The 16,266-nt window shown below is 62.9% G+C and overlaps 1 protein-coding gene across 1 annotated transcript; it reads left to right on the plus strand.

The window, feature by feature from the left end:
* Positions 1 to 1,503: 1,503 nt before the first annotated feature.
* On the plus strand, positions 1,504 to 5,457 carry PHF24 (PHD finger protein 24). The gene is made up of 7 exons (XM_074166668.1): positions 1,504 to 1,872; positions 2,791 to 2,976; positions 3,461 to 3,539; positions 3,646 to 3,848; positions 4,764 to 4,930; positions 5,147 to 5,248; positions 5,361 to 5,457. The coding sequence occupies exons 1-7, from the start codon at positions 1,504 to 1,506 to the stop codon at positions 5,455 to 5,457; spliced, it is 1,203 nt and encodes a 400-aa protein (XP_074022769.1).
* The last annotated feature ends 10,809 nt before the right edge of the window (positions 5,458 to 16,266 follow it).

Raw genomic sequence — 16,266 nt, forward strand, 5'->3', positions numbered from 1 at the left:
GCAGAGACCCCCCAGGAGGCAGAGACACCCTGCACAGCCGCAGGGATGCTGTTGATGTGGCTCGGAGACGTACCTCCAGCTCTTCCCCGCTCCCACCTTTGCAAAACCCCATCCCTGCTTGGCCGCTGCCCGAACCCCCATGCTTGGGATGGGGCCCACGTGTGTCACACACCCGGCACCGCGCGTGGGAGCGTGCAGGCAGATGGTGTGGGGTGGGGGGGGGGTGGCGGTGGTGGGGGGGGGAAGGCTGGGAAATCACACGCGTGTGCCGGCACGCAGCGGTCCTGCGGGTTTGCCCCACGCGAATTGCGGGCCACGGGGCCAGAGCGTGGGGCCGGGTGCGGGGACGAGGGAGGGGAGGCGGGCTGGTGCCCACCAGCACGCTCTGCTCGGCGCCGCTGATGTAGGGCAGCTGTAATTACCCTGCCCAGGCTCCCTGCCACGGCAGCGCCCGCAGCGCCGTGTCCTCGCGCAGCGTCCGCACGCGTGCGGCTAATTATCCCCCTACCTGGGGACTTCCCTGCGTGAGGCTGGCTGGGCGGGGGGTGGGGGGGTGGCTGCTCCGATGTCCCCCCGCTGGCACAGGCAGCGAGGGCTGTCTGCTGGGCAACCAGCTGGGAGCTCCTCTGGGCTGCAGCATCTTCCATAGCGCAACCCCAGCTGGGCACGGGGAGCCTGCCGGGCCTGTGCCCACAAACCCTGCTTCTCCCCAGCTTCAGCCCACCCCCACTGAGACAGAGCCCGAGCTGCTGTTGCTGCTGCCCTTGCCCGCCCCGTCTTACCCAAAGATGGTCTTCCCTCGTTCCTGCACCCAAACCCCCTTCTTGGGACACGTGCGTCCCAGACCCGTGCACTGCTTCCCTTCCCTCCCGCACCCTCGCAGCCCCGCCATGGCTGGTCCAGTCTCTCCACACGGCTCCTTGCGGGTTGCCCAGAGATCAGGGCAGCATCACACACACAGATACTGGAGTGTGTGAGTGCAAGAGAGACTGGGGGGTGAGCCAAAATTTAGGGAAGGTCCCAGCTCTGGTATGCCCCAGCCCTGGGCAGAGATGCTGGGAGGACACCTCTCACCCTTCGCTGGCCAAAGAGGCTTTCTGCAAGGCAGAATGGGGTGCACACAAGGGGCAAGCTAGTCCCAGTCCCTCTGGGATTTATTGGTCTGGTGTGGGAAGGGCTTGAATGTTAAGCCAGAGTCTATAGACCAAGGATGAGGGAGGCAAGAGGCCCCCAAACCCACTCCCTGCTTGCTGTCCTGTTCCCCTACCAACACTCAGACCCTCCATGGCCAGATCTCCACATGGCTTCAGGTCCGTCTCCCCATGGCCATGATGGGTGCCAGTGCCCACTTGCCAAGGAGCCCCAATTTCTCCCTGCCCCAAGCTACAGACGGGGGACAGGCACTAGCACACCTTTTGGGGGCCAGGGACATGGTACAGAGGTGGGGAGCAGCATTGCACCCCGAGGACTTAGCACTGAGACCTTCCTGCCCCCTGCAGAGCCATGGGGGTGCTGATGTCCAGGCGTCAGACGGTGGAGAAGGTGCAGAAGGTCAGCTTGGCTGTGTCGGCCTTTAAGGACGGGCTGCGGGAGCAGCCATCGACGCGGCGGCGGGCAGAGGCGGGGGGCACACGCCGGGGGACGCTGGAGCAGGCAGTGCAGGAGGGTGAGGAGGAGGCGTCGGCGGGACCTTCCCAGCCGGAGGAGAGCAGCGCTGGCAAGGCAGCCTGGGAACGGCTGCGGGACGGCCGGGGAGTGGAGCCGGAGGAGTTTGACCGAGCCAACAGGTTCACGCCGCCTGCCTTCATCCGGCCCAAGCGTGAGCTGCACGATGACGAGCCCCCAGACATCAGCCTGGAGCAGCGGGAGCAGGCAAGCAGCCAGAGTGTGGGGACTGGGTGGGAGGGATGGGGACAGGGCTGGAGATGTGTGGGGGAGAGACCAGGGGATGTGCAAGCACTGCTGGTGCCCACCGGGCAGTGACGGCCTCCCCTGGCACAGCAAAGCCCCATGGAGGCGGCTCAGTGGGGCAGGGGGCTAGGGGTTAGGCTGAGCAGCTGGAGGTGCCACATGGGGAGGAGGATGCGACTGATCAGATGTGCCCTGGAGGGACCCCAGGGTGCCTTGGAGAGAAGTGGTCACTGCTGGGCACAGACAGCTCCACCTTTGGGGAAGGGAGAAGGATCACCCGCTCTACGTGTTTGTCAGCCTACAGTCAGACAGCCTACAGCTCAACTCGTCCATCCACACCTGTGACCCTTACAGGCTGGCCCACCTCCAACCCCTCAACAGCTTGTCTGCAATCCCACAGCCCACCCCTCCTCACCCTTTACTCTACCCATCCATCCACCCACCCCAACAACCTACACCCCAGCCCACCTACAGCCTTACAGCTTACCCATCCACACCTACAACCAGCCAGCCCACAGACCAGCACTTCCACCCACCCACACTATACCCCCAAAGATCAGCCAACCTGCAACCCCACAGCCCAGCCACCCACACCTACCACACTGCACCCCAGAGAACCTACAACCCCACAGCCCCACCAGCCCTACAGCTAGACCCAAACACCCTCCACTCATCGCCACAAACCCATCCACCATCTAACCCCAACAGCCATGCCCGCTATGATCCCACCACCCACCTATTCCCTACGCAAGCCCCACACAACCCCACCCTCCCATCCCCTCTGCCCCCCAACCTGCGAAGCACCACTCTGACCCCTGCCTTGAGAAGCCAGCCCCCTGCCCACGCTACCCCTCTGAGAAGCTGCCCGTCTCTCCCCAGGTCCTCAACGACGAGATGTGCGAGATCTGCGAGGTGTGGACAGCCGAAAGCCTCTTCCCCTGCCGCGTCTGCAGCCGGGTGTACCACGATGGCTGCCTGCGCCGCATGGGCTACCTGCAGAATGACAGCGCTGTGGAGGTGACAGAAACAGCCCACACCGAGACAGGATGGAGCTGCTACTACTGTGTGAGTACCCAGGCTGGGGGACACCAGGCTTCTGCCGGGCAGTGGTGGTCCCCAAGGAGCCATGCACCACATGTACATGAGCAGGGTCCGATGTTGCAGCCTGGTCTGGGGTGACGGGGGACATGCTGGTCTTCAGCTCCTGCCACACACCTTGGCCTGATGAGAAGCCACCAGAGGGGAGGGGACAGTGGCCCTTTGCCACCTCCCCACTCCAGAAGCCAGTCCCCCATCACCTTGGCTGGGGATATGACACGAGGGGACGTGTTGCTGGGTACAGGAGGAGCCATGGTGGAGCTGAAATGACTTCCAAAGTTCAGGGGTGTAAAGCCACCCCTCTGCAGCACGCCTGGCTGACACACCGCACCGTCCCTCTCTGCATGCCCACACCCGCGCACCTTCAAGGGATCCCGGTGCTGCAGCACAGCCGGGTGCTCACACCATCCCCTGCCTTTGCCCCACGGCTCCTCTCTGCCCTCCTCCCCAGGACAACCTCAATCTCCTGCTGACGGAGGAAGAGATGTACAGCCTGATGGAGACCCTGCGGAACTGCAAGATCATTCCAGGTGAGGAATGATCCCTCCCCACGGTGGGTCCCGGACAGTTGAGGGAGGTGGTTGGGAAGGTGAGTCCATTCTCCCCGGGTGTCACACAGCCAATCTGTCCCTGCAGAGACCTGCCTGACCCTGGATGACTTCCTGCACTACAAGCACCTGGTGCACAAGCAGCAGTTCGAGCAGCCCATGGCCGAGGCACAGGAGGAGCAGGCAGCCCTGCAGTTCTCCGCCCTGGACCCCGACAAGAAGGGGCACATCGAGTGGCAGGACTTCCTCTCCCATGAGTCCATCCAGTTGCTGCAGAAACTACGGCCGCAGGTACAGCTGCGGCACACGGGGCTGGTTCCCATGGCCAGCACCCATGGCCACAGCACCTAGGGCCAGCTCCCAAGGCTGGTACCCATGGCCATGGCACCCAGGGCTGGCTCCCATGGCCAACACCCATGGCCATGCCACCCCAGGCCATCTCCCATGACCAGCACTCACAGCCACAGCCCCTAGGGCTGGCTCCTATGGCTGGCACCCATGGCTGTGGCACCCAGGGCCAGCTTCCATGGCCAGCACCCACACCCACGGCACCTGGGGCTGGTATCCATGGCCAGCACTCCAGCCACCCAGGGCTGGCTCCCATGGCCAGCACTCATCGTCATGGCACCTTGGGCTGTCTCCCATGGCCAGGACCCACAACTGCAGTGCCCAGGGCCAGTTCCCATGGCCAGCACCCATGGCTGTGTCACCCAAGGCCAGCTTCCATGACCAGCACCCGTGGCCACAGCACCCAGGGCTGGCTCCTGTAGCTGGCACCCATGGTTGTGGCACCCAGGGCCAGCTTCTATGACCAGTACCCATGGCCATGGCACCCAAGGCCAGTTCCCATGACTGGCAGCCATGGCCACGGCACCCAGGGCTGGCTCCTATGGCCAGCACTCATGGCCATGGCACCCTGGGCTGGCTCCCATGGCCAGGACCCACAACTGCAGTGCCCAGGGCCAGCTGCCATGGCCAGCACCCATAGCCACTGCAGCCAGGGCTGGCTCCTGTAGCTGGCACTTATGGCTGTGGCACACGGGGACGGCTCCCACGGCCAGCACAGGCATCCATGGCCAAAGCACCCTGGGCTGGCTCCCATGGCCAGCACCCATGTCTGTGGCACCCAGAGCCCCACGGCGTTGGGCACAGGAGCAGGGGTGTTCCCATGGGGCGAGGGCTCCCCCTTCCCCTCTCTGCCCCCAGAACGCCCTGCTGCGGCTGCTGACGGCCAAGGAGCGGGAGCGGGCACGGGCAGCCTTCCTGGCCCTGGACCAGGACAGTGATGGCTTCATCGGGGAGGGCGAGTGCCGCCGGGCCCGGCATGGCTGGTTCCGCAAGCACCAAAAGGAGACGCCATCCTGCAATGTCAGGTACAGGGACACCAGCCCTGAGGGGGGTGTGTGACATCCCTCCCGGAGCTTCCCCCACCACCCCAGTACCCACTGAAAGGGCTCAGCATGCCAACGGGTGACCCCCCTTCCCACCACCTCCCTCCACACCACCTCCCTCCCCATGGCCCCATAGCCCTGCCATTTGGCGTGCAAGGAGGAGCTTGATGGAGGGAACCCTCCTCCTCCTCCCCACAGCATCAGCCACGTAGGGCCCATGTCGGAGAGCAGCCCCGCCAGCAGCAGCAGCAGCAAGAGCCAGGAGAAGACCCTGCCATCCACAGAGCAGGAGGAGGCCAGGTGAGGCGGGGGGTGGTTTGGGGAAGAGAGCATCCCCTCATGTTGGAGGAGAGGCTGGGTTGGGGGGAGCAGTGGTGTCAGGGCGGCCAGTGAGCCCAAGTTTGCCCTCCAGGCCCGTCGACTGGCCCAGCTTCCTGCGTGAGAACGTCGCCTACATCCTGGCCGCCCGCCCCAACAGCGCGGCCCTCCACCTGCAGCCCCCTGCCTAGCCCCTGGCACTGCCATCTTGAGCGGTGAGGCCTCCACCCCCCCACTGGAACCCCCAGACCAATCGGGGATGCCATGGGGCATGGGAGGCCTGGAACAAGTTGCCCTGACCATCCCCCAGCCCCACGGCACCCAGAGCCAGCTGGGACCCGTCCCCGGCAACCTCCAGACAGAGCAAGGCTTGCCCCCAAGGAAAAGTGGGGCTTGCCCTGGTCCTGGAGCTGGGTCTGGGTGGTTGTTACGGGGTGAGAGAGGAGCCCAGGGCAGGCAATGGGGGCAGCCATGCCCCCCACAACATCCCAACCAGTCCTAGCATCCTGACCACCCCCAGCATCCCAACCACTCACCACATCTGAACCACCCCCAGCATCCCAATCAGACCCAGCATCCAACCACCCCCAGTATCCCAACCACCCCCAGCATCCCAAGTACTCCCAGCATCCCAAGCACTCCCAGCATCCCAACCACCCCTGGCATCCCAACCACCCCTGGCATCCCAGCCACTCGCCACACCCCAACCACCCCCAGCATCCCAACCACCCCCTGCATCCCAACCACCCCTGGCATCCCAGCCACTCACCACACCCCATCCACCCCCAGCATCCCAACCACCCCCCACATCCCAACCACCTGCAGCATCCCAGCCACTCGCCACATCCCAGCCACCCCCAGCATCCCAATCACCCCCAGCATCCCGCTGAGCCTCTGTGCACCACCGGCAGCAGCACCCAGCAGGGTCTGCAGCAAGCAGCGACTCAGCTCATCAGCATGATGAATCCTTGTGGGGAGGACATAGCTGACGCCCACTCAGCCTCTTCCACATCCCTGCCTGGCTCCAACAGGGGCCAGAGACCAGTAGGTCCATCCTCACACTCACAGCTTGTGGCCGTGTCTGGGACGGTGTTTCCCCAGCACAGCTCAACCCTTCCCTGCTGGGGACCAAATCTCACCAACAGCAATGCTGTGGAAAGGAGCACTGAGAACAGAAAGCACCAAGGGGGTGGAAGGGTAAGCTCGGATGTGCAGGAGGGCTCCCCTGCATCCCTTGTCCCCTCGTGTTCCCTTGGTCCCATGGGATGCTCTCCCCCCACTCAGAATTCTGGTTCCACACCAGCCCCGTTCACTCCTGCTCCCTCCCCAGCACGGTGAGCAGGCATCCTTACCTTGTCTGAGGCATCAGTGCTCCAGGTGAGGAGGAGGAGGCAGAGCCCAGAGCACACTGAAGTGTCAGCTGAGGGGTGAGGCACTCCCTGGGCAGGGTTGATGCCCTAAGGTGGATGGATGCACTCAGCCCACCGGTGAAGGAGCAGAGACCCCTGGAAACCTCACCCCATGCATGCCAGATGGGGGGGATGCCCAGGTCCACAGCAGCCCCAGCAACTGCCCCCCACCCCTCCAACCCCTCCCCTGTGCTGCCATCAGCCTCTCCCCGCCTGGCGTGCCCTGGCTCAGCTGGGATGTCCCAGGGCTTGCATAGACTGGGGGTTCACCTTGGCAGCCCGGTTGCTCCCTCACCTCCCGCCCCCAGTGCAATGGGGGCACCGTCCCGCTCAGCTTCCCTGCCCCAGCCAAGGCACAGGTCCCTTCTCCAGGGACCCTCCCCGCTGCAAGGTCGGGAGGTGTACCCATGCCGTGACATCTTCCTCTACCGCCCTGGTGCGCTTGGCCAATGGGGATATTTCGGATGCCAGGTCCGATATGGGGCCAAGAGGCATAGCCACGGCGGGGAGGGGGCTGTGGGTGCATGGGTCGCAACACCCGCTCTGTACTGAGAAGTGTCCATTAAACAGCTGTGTCCAACTAGCTGCCTGCCAGCGCACTTACGGGGCTTCTGGCTTTTCCCCAGGGATTTCTGGGGACCCAGCCTCAGGTCACTGTCCCACCAGGCAGGCTTGGCCTCATGTCCCTAAAGTGTCCCACAGCAGCAACGGGGGGAAGCCACGGGGTGCACCCAGGATCCTGCAAATTTGGGGTCTTACGTCTCACTCTCGGAGACTCCCCCACGTCTCACCAGGAGACCAGACAGTGGGGAGAGTACCCAGCTGGCCCCACAAGCGCCTCAGCCCCTGCAGCAGGAGGGATGCCCATCCGCTGGGATGAGGGTGCTCCTTGCCTGTGGAAGCACTGAAAGCTGCGAATGGAGCACTGGGCACGAGGGATGGCTGGATGCTGGGAACAGGCTGTTTGCAGCAGTGCTGGGAAACCCGAAATAACCCCATGGAGACACCAAGGGTTCTTGGGAGGAGGTGTCTGGAGAGTGGTCCCTGTGGCTGGAGGCTCCTCCAGTGCTAGCCACAACCACGTAGCACGCAGGGGCAGCTCTGGTGCTGTTGGTGGCATGTAGTTTCTGAGAGCCAGGCTGCCAGCAAAGGTGGCTCACCTGCCGGAGATGGGGGGGGGTTTCCTTAAACTGTGCCTGTGCTGCAGCTGGGAGGGGAGCAGGGCTTGAGAAGCAGATCCAGGGGAGGATTAGGAGGGGGACGCTGCCCTGGCAGCATCCATAGGGTCTGCAGGGACACAGAACTTGTTGCTTAAAGCTGAACTTGGATATTGCAGCCCCTTCCCAGGGCTGCGGTTCCTAAATCAGAGGGGCTGCCACTGCATCCAGACCACAGCAGTGGTGTACAGCTGCCCCCCCCCCCGGAGAAAATCCAGCCTGGGGAGCAGCAAGTGTTTCAGGCCCTGGAAGCTGGATTAGCTGTAAAAGCTTTGGGGAGAGGAACTCGCCGCCTCGAGGAAGAGGATGGGCACCCAGAGGCAGCAGGAGCAGGCGGTGGTTTGTGTGCCTGAAGCCGCAATGCCACCGGTGGGTGATGGCCTGGGCTCTGCCTGTGGAGGGAAGCTGGAGGGAAGCCCTCACCTGAGGAGATGCTGTTAATTGCCGGGCTATTGCTCCGGCTGCGGGAGCTGGAGAGCCATCTGGGGCAGAGCACAGGTCCTGGGGACCCTGGAGGTGAAGCACCCACTGCCAGCTCAGATCCCACACCCTGAGCACCCTGCGGGATCCAAGTTGGGAGGGCAGAGGCCCCCCGGGCCCCGATCCAGCCATCCTACCCTTCCCCTGGGGACAAGGCGCAGGTGGCTTTCCTGGCTCCATCCTCCCCTGCTGCCCCCTGCAGCAGCCTGGCACCCCTGCCAGGGCACACAGCTGGCTGGTGTCCCCGGGGAGATGGCTAACGAGGGCCGCAGGTGGCTGGGCTGGCCTATGTCCCGCAGGGCTGTGCTGTCACCGCCGTGGTGCCAGCTGCCTGGCACGCATGCTCTGCCGCAGCTGCAGGTCCCCAGCGAGCAGCCACCGAGGCGGGCAGAGAGTGACCCAGCCAGCTGTGTCTCTGCATGGGCACCCTCGAGGTCTAGGCGAGGAGCAGGAGGACATGGTAGGGGGAATGGGCAAAGCGGTGCTGTGGCATCTCTTAGCTGTCACCTGCTCCTCTTGGACTGGTGACCTCATGGGGAATGCCACCCTGTCCCCAGAAAGCCTCCATGGCCTGCAAACTGCCCTCCTAAATGCTGGTGCAAATCTCCTCACCACCCGAATGCTGGTGCAAATCTCCCCTGAATGCTCGTGCAAACTTATCACCAAATGTTGCTGCAAACCTCCCCAGTGAAAGTCCTAGGCGCCTCACACCAAAGGACGGGGATGCTCCTTAAACCCCACAGGATTTAAGGATAGGGCAGGGACTGGCTGTCCAACCCACCCCATCCCCCAAAATGGAAATCCCAGGGGTGGTAAATTCATGCTGTAGTGATAGCGTCCAGGCAGCCCATGGGTCTGGCATCCCAGGTCCATCACCCCCTGCCGGGTGCCACGCAGTGGGTGCTGTGATCCCTGTGGGGCTGCTTCTCGGGGGGGGGGTGCCCCAGACCCAGGGCTCCAGCCCAGTGTCACCCATCACTGGGCTGGGGAGGGGTGGGGAGGGGGGGAAGCAGTTCCAACTCATGTGTTGGGTTTTGCAGTGGTCACAGCATCGGCCACCCTTCATCCAGGTGGTCCTCAAGGAGCCTGGAGCGCCTCGTGCTGCCCGTCAGGCTGTCCCCGCTGTCCCATGCAGACAGTGCGGGGGGTGTGGGGTGTGAGGCGGGGGTGGGGGGGGTAGCAGTGTCCCCGCTTTGCGGGAAGGTTGCTCCCTCTGCTGGGAAGCGTGGCCATTGCAGACGGCTGCCACCCCACTAAAAAACTTCTGCTTGAGGGAAAGATGGGTGCTTGGGTTTGTACCCCAGGGTGCGGGACGGCAGCATCCTCCAAGCCTGGGGACCTCTGCGTGCCCCCGGGGGGTCCCCTGGCCTTGTCCACGTGCCATCCGGTCCGGTGCGTCCCGGAGGAGAGGTGACAGCAATGAGACCCACACCAGAGCCAGTCAACCCTTGGGGACATGTGCTGACCCGGGGTGAAGGGGTGGGGGTTGACAGGGGTGACCCACTGGGCTGAGACGGTGTCACTGTGAGCACCCGGCCATCGCTGGTGCAAGATGTCAGGGCCCCATCCCATCACTGCCACAGGACCAGCCAGGGACCACCAGCAGCAAAAGGGGGTTCTCTGGGCGGCATGTGACAGTGACAGCAGCAGCCACAGCTGCCGGAGGCACTGCCACCCTGCTGGCTCCAGCTCTCTTTCTCCTCCCAGGCCAGACCAGGAGTGACCAAGCAGTGCGGGGACAAGTGTCCCTGTTTAGCAGCATCCATCCGGACACGAGTGGGTTGAGGAGGGGGAGAAGCTGAGGGAATTTGGGGTACAGAGCTGGTATGAGAAGTTTGGACCACCCAGAAGTGACCCCCAGCCCCAAGCTAGGGTCCCTAGAGGAACCAGGGTCCTCTGTGGAGACCTCCAGCCAGACTGGGGGTCAAGGGGACTGGTGAGGGGTGCAAGGAGCCATAAGCAGCGTGCATCCCCACTCCAGCACAGAGATGGCCACAGGGTGTCACCCCTGCACCGTGCCAGGAGCAGGCAGTGCCACTTTTGGACCTGCACACTGCACAACCATCCCTGGCCACCACACCGGGGATGGGGACATGGAATGGCATGGGCTGTCCCAGTGGAGCAGATGAGCTGGCATCACCAGAGCGGCCATGCTTCCATCCTCATGCCCAGCCACCCGTCCCACAGCCACAGGAGTACGCAAGGAGCAGGGATGCAGGGCCCCACTTCAATCCCCATTTTGTACAGTGGTTTGTGACTCCCTCCTCCTGCCCCAAACCTGGCTCTGACCCCAGTCTCTGCCCCATAACACCCTCCTCCTCCATGGTTACATGCCCGTGGCCAGTGGGTACTGGGCCATGCACCCTGTGTGAGGAGCTGGGACCCAGCATGGGCAGCAGATTCCTGGTGGGCTCCATCCTCTGCAGCACCCAAGAGTCAGAAGACCCTGGGTCTTGGTGTAGAGGGACCAGCCCAGGGCTCCCTTGGGTCCAGCACCCCTTCCCATGAGATACATGAGGAGCCAGAGCCCCCTCCTCTCTGTGTCCCCTGGCAGAAGCCCTGGGCACCCCCTCCTCTGCACAGAGCTGCCGCACCCCCCAAGCAGCCACGGGGTCTGTCCACATCCAGCACTGCTGCAGGGCTGGGAAGGATGCTCAAGTGTTGGAAACGCAGCCAGGCACCAGCATGGTAACAGGGGTAGGGACAGTGATGCCCACTGGTACCTGCTGGGACCAGCCACACGCTGCTTGGGCCCACAGGGTATCCTGGAGAGAGCCACACTGGACCGGAGTGGGGAAATGGTGTCCCCTCCCCAGCATCTCCCCTCTCACACTGCCAGGAGCAGCAGGAGAAGCTGCCTGGACAGGACATGACCCCGGCGGGCACTCCAGCACGGAGATGCCATGCTCCTCTCCTGGGATGATGTGTGCGCCCTGGGCCACCCACAGGAGCCCACGCAGGGGGCTCTGCACAGCTTCCCACCGGCATGCCGTGCCGCCAGCTCCCACCGCCCCCACATTGCCAGCTCAGTGGCCCTGACACGGCGCCGGGCTGCCAGACGCTGCCTTCTGTTCCCGGCAGGCTCGCTCCCGCTTCCCTCCCTGCAGCACAGCCATGTGCAGGGACACGGGGTGCTGCCTGTGATAGGGGTGCAGGGGCGGCCCTGGGATGCGAGGTGGGGGGAGGACAGGGGGGGACAGGACACACACACAGCGTGGCACCGGGCACAGTGAGCATCTTGCTCCCCGCAGCAGCTTTGCTGTGACTCATCCCGGCAACCTACGCAGCACCCAGGCAGGGTGTCCGGGTTCTCTCCTGCCTCCATGCGAGGCCACTCAGGAGCAAGGCATTAGCGCTGCAAGTCCTGGGATGCCTCCTTCTGCACCACCCTGAACCTATAGCCCTGGCCCTGTGATGGGACCAGGAGGTGGCACCAGGGACGGTGGACCCAGCCCTGGGCTCCCTGGGGCTGCCATGTCCCCGCTGTTCCCCTCTCCACAGCTGCCTGCACTTTGCTGGCCCCTAAGGAGCCACTATGGAGCACCAGGGCTGGTCTGGTGGGGGCCACCGGGTGCCAGAAAAGACAGGAAGGGACATGGTTTGGGGTGCCACGAAGGGCAGAACCTGCCTTCCCATTTTGGCTGTGCAGATCCAAGCCCTGGCATCAGTGCAAACGCTGACTGTCCCCATCGTGGACACCTGTATGGTGCCACACATGTCCCTGCATGCCCCAGCATCCCCCCTCCATCTGGAATGTGACCCCAGACCCGAAAGCCAGCACACACAGTCCCCTCTGCACCCCCAAAGTCCCGTCTCCAAGCATCCGATGGGGACACTGGTAACCAGGCATCAGTCCAGGACTAATCTGGGAGTCCCACAGGGCCAAGGCATACCCTTGTTGGCCGGGGAAGGAGGAAGGCAGCCAGGGTACCTGGAAAGCAGGGATTTGGAGCCAAGCCACCCCAGAAAGCCAGTGCTGCGCTTGTCACAGCCAGAGGCACCCAGCCCACAGCCGGAGAGGGACACACAGCCCTGTCTGGGTCACTTGCCAGCCCACTCAGCTTCGATGGGGCCACTGGTTCCCCGTGCAGGGGTTTAGGGGCTCCGGCAGTGATGCAGGGGGTAGTAAAAGGGGAGGCACCTCGTGTTCGGCACGGGGCACCCCACGACCCAGCAGTGAAACGATCCGGGGGCTGGAGTGACTGATCCGCCAGGAGCCGCAGGCAACTATATCTGTCTCGCTCGGCTGAGCGATGACTAAGGGAAGGACAGGAGAGCAGTCTGCACACCGCCAGGCAGAGGAGGAATTATTTAGGCTGGAGTGCGGGGGCGGAGGGAGGGGGGCGCTGGAGGGAGATGGGTGGAGGGAAGGTGGAGGCTGGGTGGGATGCTCTGGCAGCACTCCCCCCTCTATGCCCGAGGGACACTGGGTACCGGGCTGGCGAGAAATGGCACACGAGCTGGGGGACTGGGAGCTGCTGGCTCACTTTTTGGGGAAAAAATACTTTCAGCCAAGGGGGTGGATGGGTCCTGCCCTGGCCCCATCCCCACAGCCAGGCGCTGGCGGGGGGACCTGCCATTCGCACTGCAGGACAGCCGGCATCCCCAATGCACGGAAAAAGAGCCAGCAGCTGCCTGCACAGGGCAGGTCCCCAGGCAGGCACAGCCCTGTCCCTGCCCTCCTGCCACACGCCAGCAGCCAGACAGTGGGCTACGTGCAGCAGCTATTTCTGCTGGTCTTGGGGCCATGCTGCTCCCACGCTGGGGACAGCCCCGTGCCTGTGGACGGGATGCACCACGCTGCGCCGGGCCAGCTGCTGGGGGACAGGCGAGTGCTGGCCTTGCAAAAAGTTGCCTCAGTGCTCACAAGGTCATCTTTTAATGGCAGTGAGAGAAAGGCGGAAAAAAAAAACCCTGCTGTGTGGCACCTCTCCTGAGCCACAGCCCGGTACAGCAGAGGTCTCACGTAAGGATGTGGCGCACAATAAAAATTTAAGGCAGGAGAAGGGGATGCTGAGCCCCTGGTCTCACCATCCTCTGGGGACAATCCCTTTTTCCTAGGAAAGAAGGGATCCCGCCACATAAACCACTCTCACAGCTAACAGGTACCAAACCTAACTCCTGGGGACCCCTGTACTTTAGGGGCTGACAGCATGATGGAGAAGAGCAGGTCATTCAGAAAGCCGCAACTTCTGCTGATAACTCAGCTGGGCCACCCTGCCTCATTGATGTGCAGGTTGCAACTTTTCTCCTTGCTCTGCCAAGATTTTTGCATCGTAACTGGGGCACAAACATCCCAACCCAGCTGGCACATGAAGTCATGGGAGCCTCCAGCCTGCTCCACACACAGGGAGCAGAGCTGAGGAACCTGCACACCCTCTGGACCTCCCAGCCCAGGAAGGTGTTTGCAAGGGGAGCATCATCTCTAACCCAGGAAGTCCCCAAAACTTGCAGCCAGGAGTGCCTCAAGGGTAGAACTGAAATGTGTGTGTTATGGTCAGGGAGTGGGGATGAGGCTGGGTACGAGTCCCATCAGCTGAACATCTACAGGCCACGAGACTACAGTCCCGGATGGTGCAGGAAAAGAAATTCAGGAAGGGGTTATAACCCAGCGTGATTTCACGCCTGTGTGTTCAACAAGGCTTGTCAAATAATCCTGGCTTCTTTATTTGATGACTTTATAAACCCAGTTGCTAAAACACCACTGCAGACATACCAGGCTGCTGTCAGGTCATCCCTCCAGCACCCTGAGTGCCAAGCAATGCCAGGGGAGCACCACAAGGCCAGTGACCCACCAGAACCCAGCCCTGGGGACTGCCACCCATCACACCAGCTCCCATGGGCAGCAACACCTCTGGTCACCGCCTGGTTGCCTCCAAGCTGGCCCATGCCTGGCAGGTCCCTGGGCTGGCAGCGAGGTGGGATTGAGAGGCCACAGCTTCACCCCAGCTTCAATCTCCCATCTCCTCACCCTCAAAGCAACCTGACATCCTCTTCTGACACCCTCAGCGTAGCCTGGCAACAGCAGTACCGGCATGGAAACGGCTGTACTGGCATGGAAACGGCAGTACCGGCATGGCAACGCGGCTGCAGGAGGAGAGACAAAAATGTCAGGTGGATATCCCCTTGTCCTGGCCATCCCTGTGCTTCCTGGAGCAGCAAAGCTGCCCCGTGTTCCCCGGGAACATCCAACGGGCTGCAGGGTCCCACCAGGCTCATCTCCTCTCCCCATGCCCAGCAATGCATGACATGAGTTGCTGAGTCTCAGCCCGGCTCTCCCAGGTCCTGGCACCCAGGGAGCTGCGCCTGCATTCAGATGTCCCCTGTGGAAGAAGACCCATACCCTGCTTTACCTCTCCCAGAGCAAACACCTTGTCTGAAGGGTATAAATTTGGGAAGCACAGAAAAATGGTCCCTCTGTTTTTTGGCTGCCAAGGGCTTTTTCCCCACTGCCAGTCACCTCTCTGTCTGCCTGCTGCTCTGGGCCAGCCACCCCTGGCGGGGGGGGGAGGCAGGGAGGAAAGGCACCAGCATCCCCGTGTAGGGGGGACATTAGGGCTGACCCCTCACCCCATTCGCCCAGGGGGATGTATCCCCAGCAGTGGGCAGGGAGGGTGGCTGGAGCATCCCTCTCTGCCAGGGAAGGAGATCCGGTGGGGGCATCGGAAGTTACACAACGCTGCGCCAAGCAGACAAGGCAGCGAGCGTGGTGGGGGCGCAGGCTGGCCCCCGGAGTGAATTCCCTGACGTGGCAAACATCTCCCGAAGCCCCCTCGACACCCACCTGCACACGCAGGCAGGAGCCCACGCGCATACGCAGGCAGGAGCCCACGCGCCGGCGCTCGCCTGCCTCTAAAGGAAAAGCCTCACCAGAGCCAGCGCTTGAAATAATGAATTGCCTCATTCATTCACCCTCTCCGGAAGCTCTGCCCGTACATGCAAACACACGCGCAGGGAGGCATGTGCGGCAGACGGGTGCGCCCACCCCTACGCCCTCCAGGAATCCCCCTCCAGCCACCTCCTTCACCACCCACTCCGAAATGCAAGCACAGCCTGCACCCGTGCCCGTCCCACCATGCAAACCCCGGCTCTGCAACCCTGGTTGCAGCAAATTTTGTGAGTGACCCACTTTGTGGTGTGGTGTGGTGTGGTGTGGTGACCCACACTCCCTTGCGGGGGAAAAGTCCTCCATGCCATTTATTGGTCCCAAATCCAGAGACTCTCATGTGGGAGATGCCCCCTTAGCACATACAGAAGCACACCCAGCAGCATTTCCCCCCCCAGTTCAGCAGAGACCCTTCTACACGGGATGCTGCTGTAGCAAAAACCCCTCACCATGGCCAGACGGGTCCCTCCATCCCCAGAACCTTGAGCAGGACGTGGCAGGGGCAGCGTAGGTCAGAGCACAGCATGGCACAGGGGGCACAACATGTGCATGGCATGCAGTCTGTGCATGCCCAGTGGCCACATCCACGCGGGATGTGCATGGACAGAAGCCTCCATTGCCAAGCTGGAAGGTCTGGCCTAGTGTGGTTACCTGGCAAATGCTGCCCTGTGACACGCCACCTCGCAGCACACGCCTGTGTGCAAGCCCAGGCAGATGCAACACTTGACCACACGTGTGTGCACATGCCTGACACTCTACAGACCCCATGTACGGGTTTGGAGCACGCAGGGAACCCACAGAGCCATGCCTGCAGCCTGCCTGCTCCCCGGCGTGACCCCGCTCTGCCGGCACGTCCTTATGCAACTCCAACCGAGTGTGGGACAAGCCACCGCACCGAGCAGGGGGATGGAGTGGATTCAGCTCGTTTCTTTTCCTAGAATAACTTCGGGTTTTTTTAAGTCCCGCGAGGTGCTGGAGAAAACATCCCATCTCCACCCCCCGCCCCCT

Source organism: Numenius arquata, chromosome Z, assembly GCF_964106895.1.
Source record: "Numenius arquata chromosome Z, bNumArq3.hap1.1, whole genome shotgun sequence".
NCBI classification, from domain to species: Eukaryota; Metazoa; Chordata; class Aves; order Charadriiformes; family Scolopacidae; genus Numenius; species Numenius arquata.

Coding starts and splice junctions, on each gene's coding strand:
- PHF24 (XM_074166668.1), top strand. CDS start 1,504: ATGGGGGTGCTGATGTCCAGGCGTCAGACGGTGGAGAAGGTGCAGAAG. Junction 3,540..3,645: donor GAACTGCAAGATCATTCCAG/GTGAGGAATGAT, acceptor CTGTCCCTGCAG/AGACCTGCCTGACCCTGGAT. Junction 5,249..5,360: donor ACAGAGCAGGAGGAGGCCAG/GTGAGGCGGGGG, acceptor TTTGCCCTCCAG/GCCCGTCGACTGGCCCAGCT.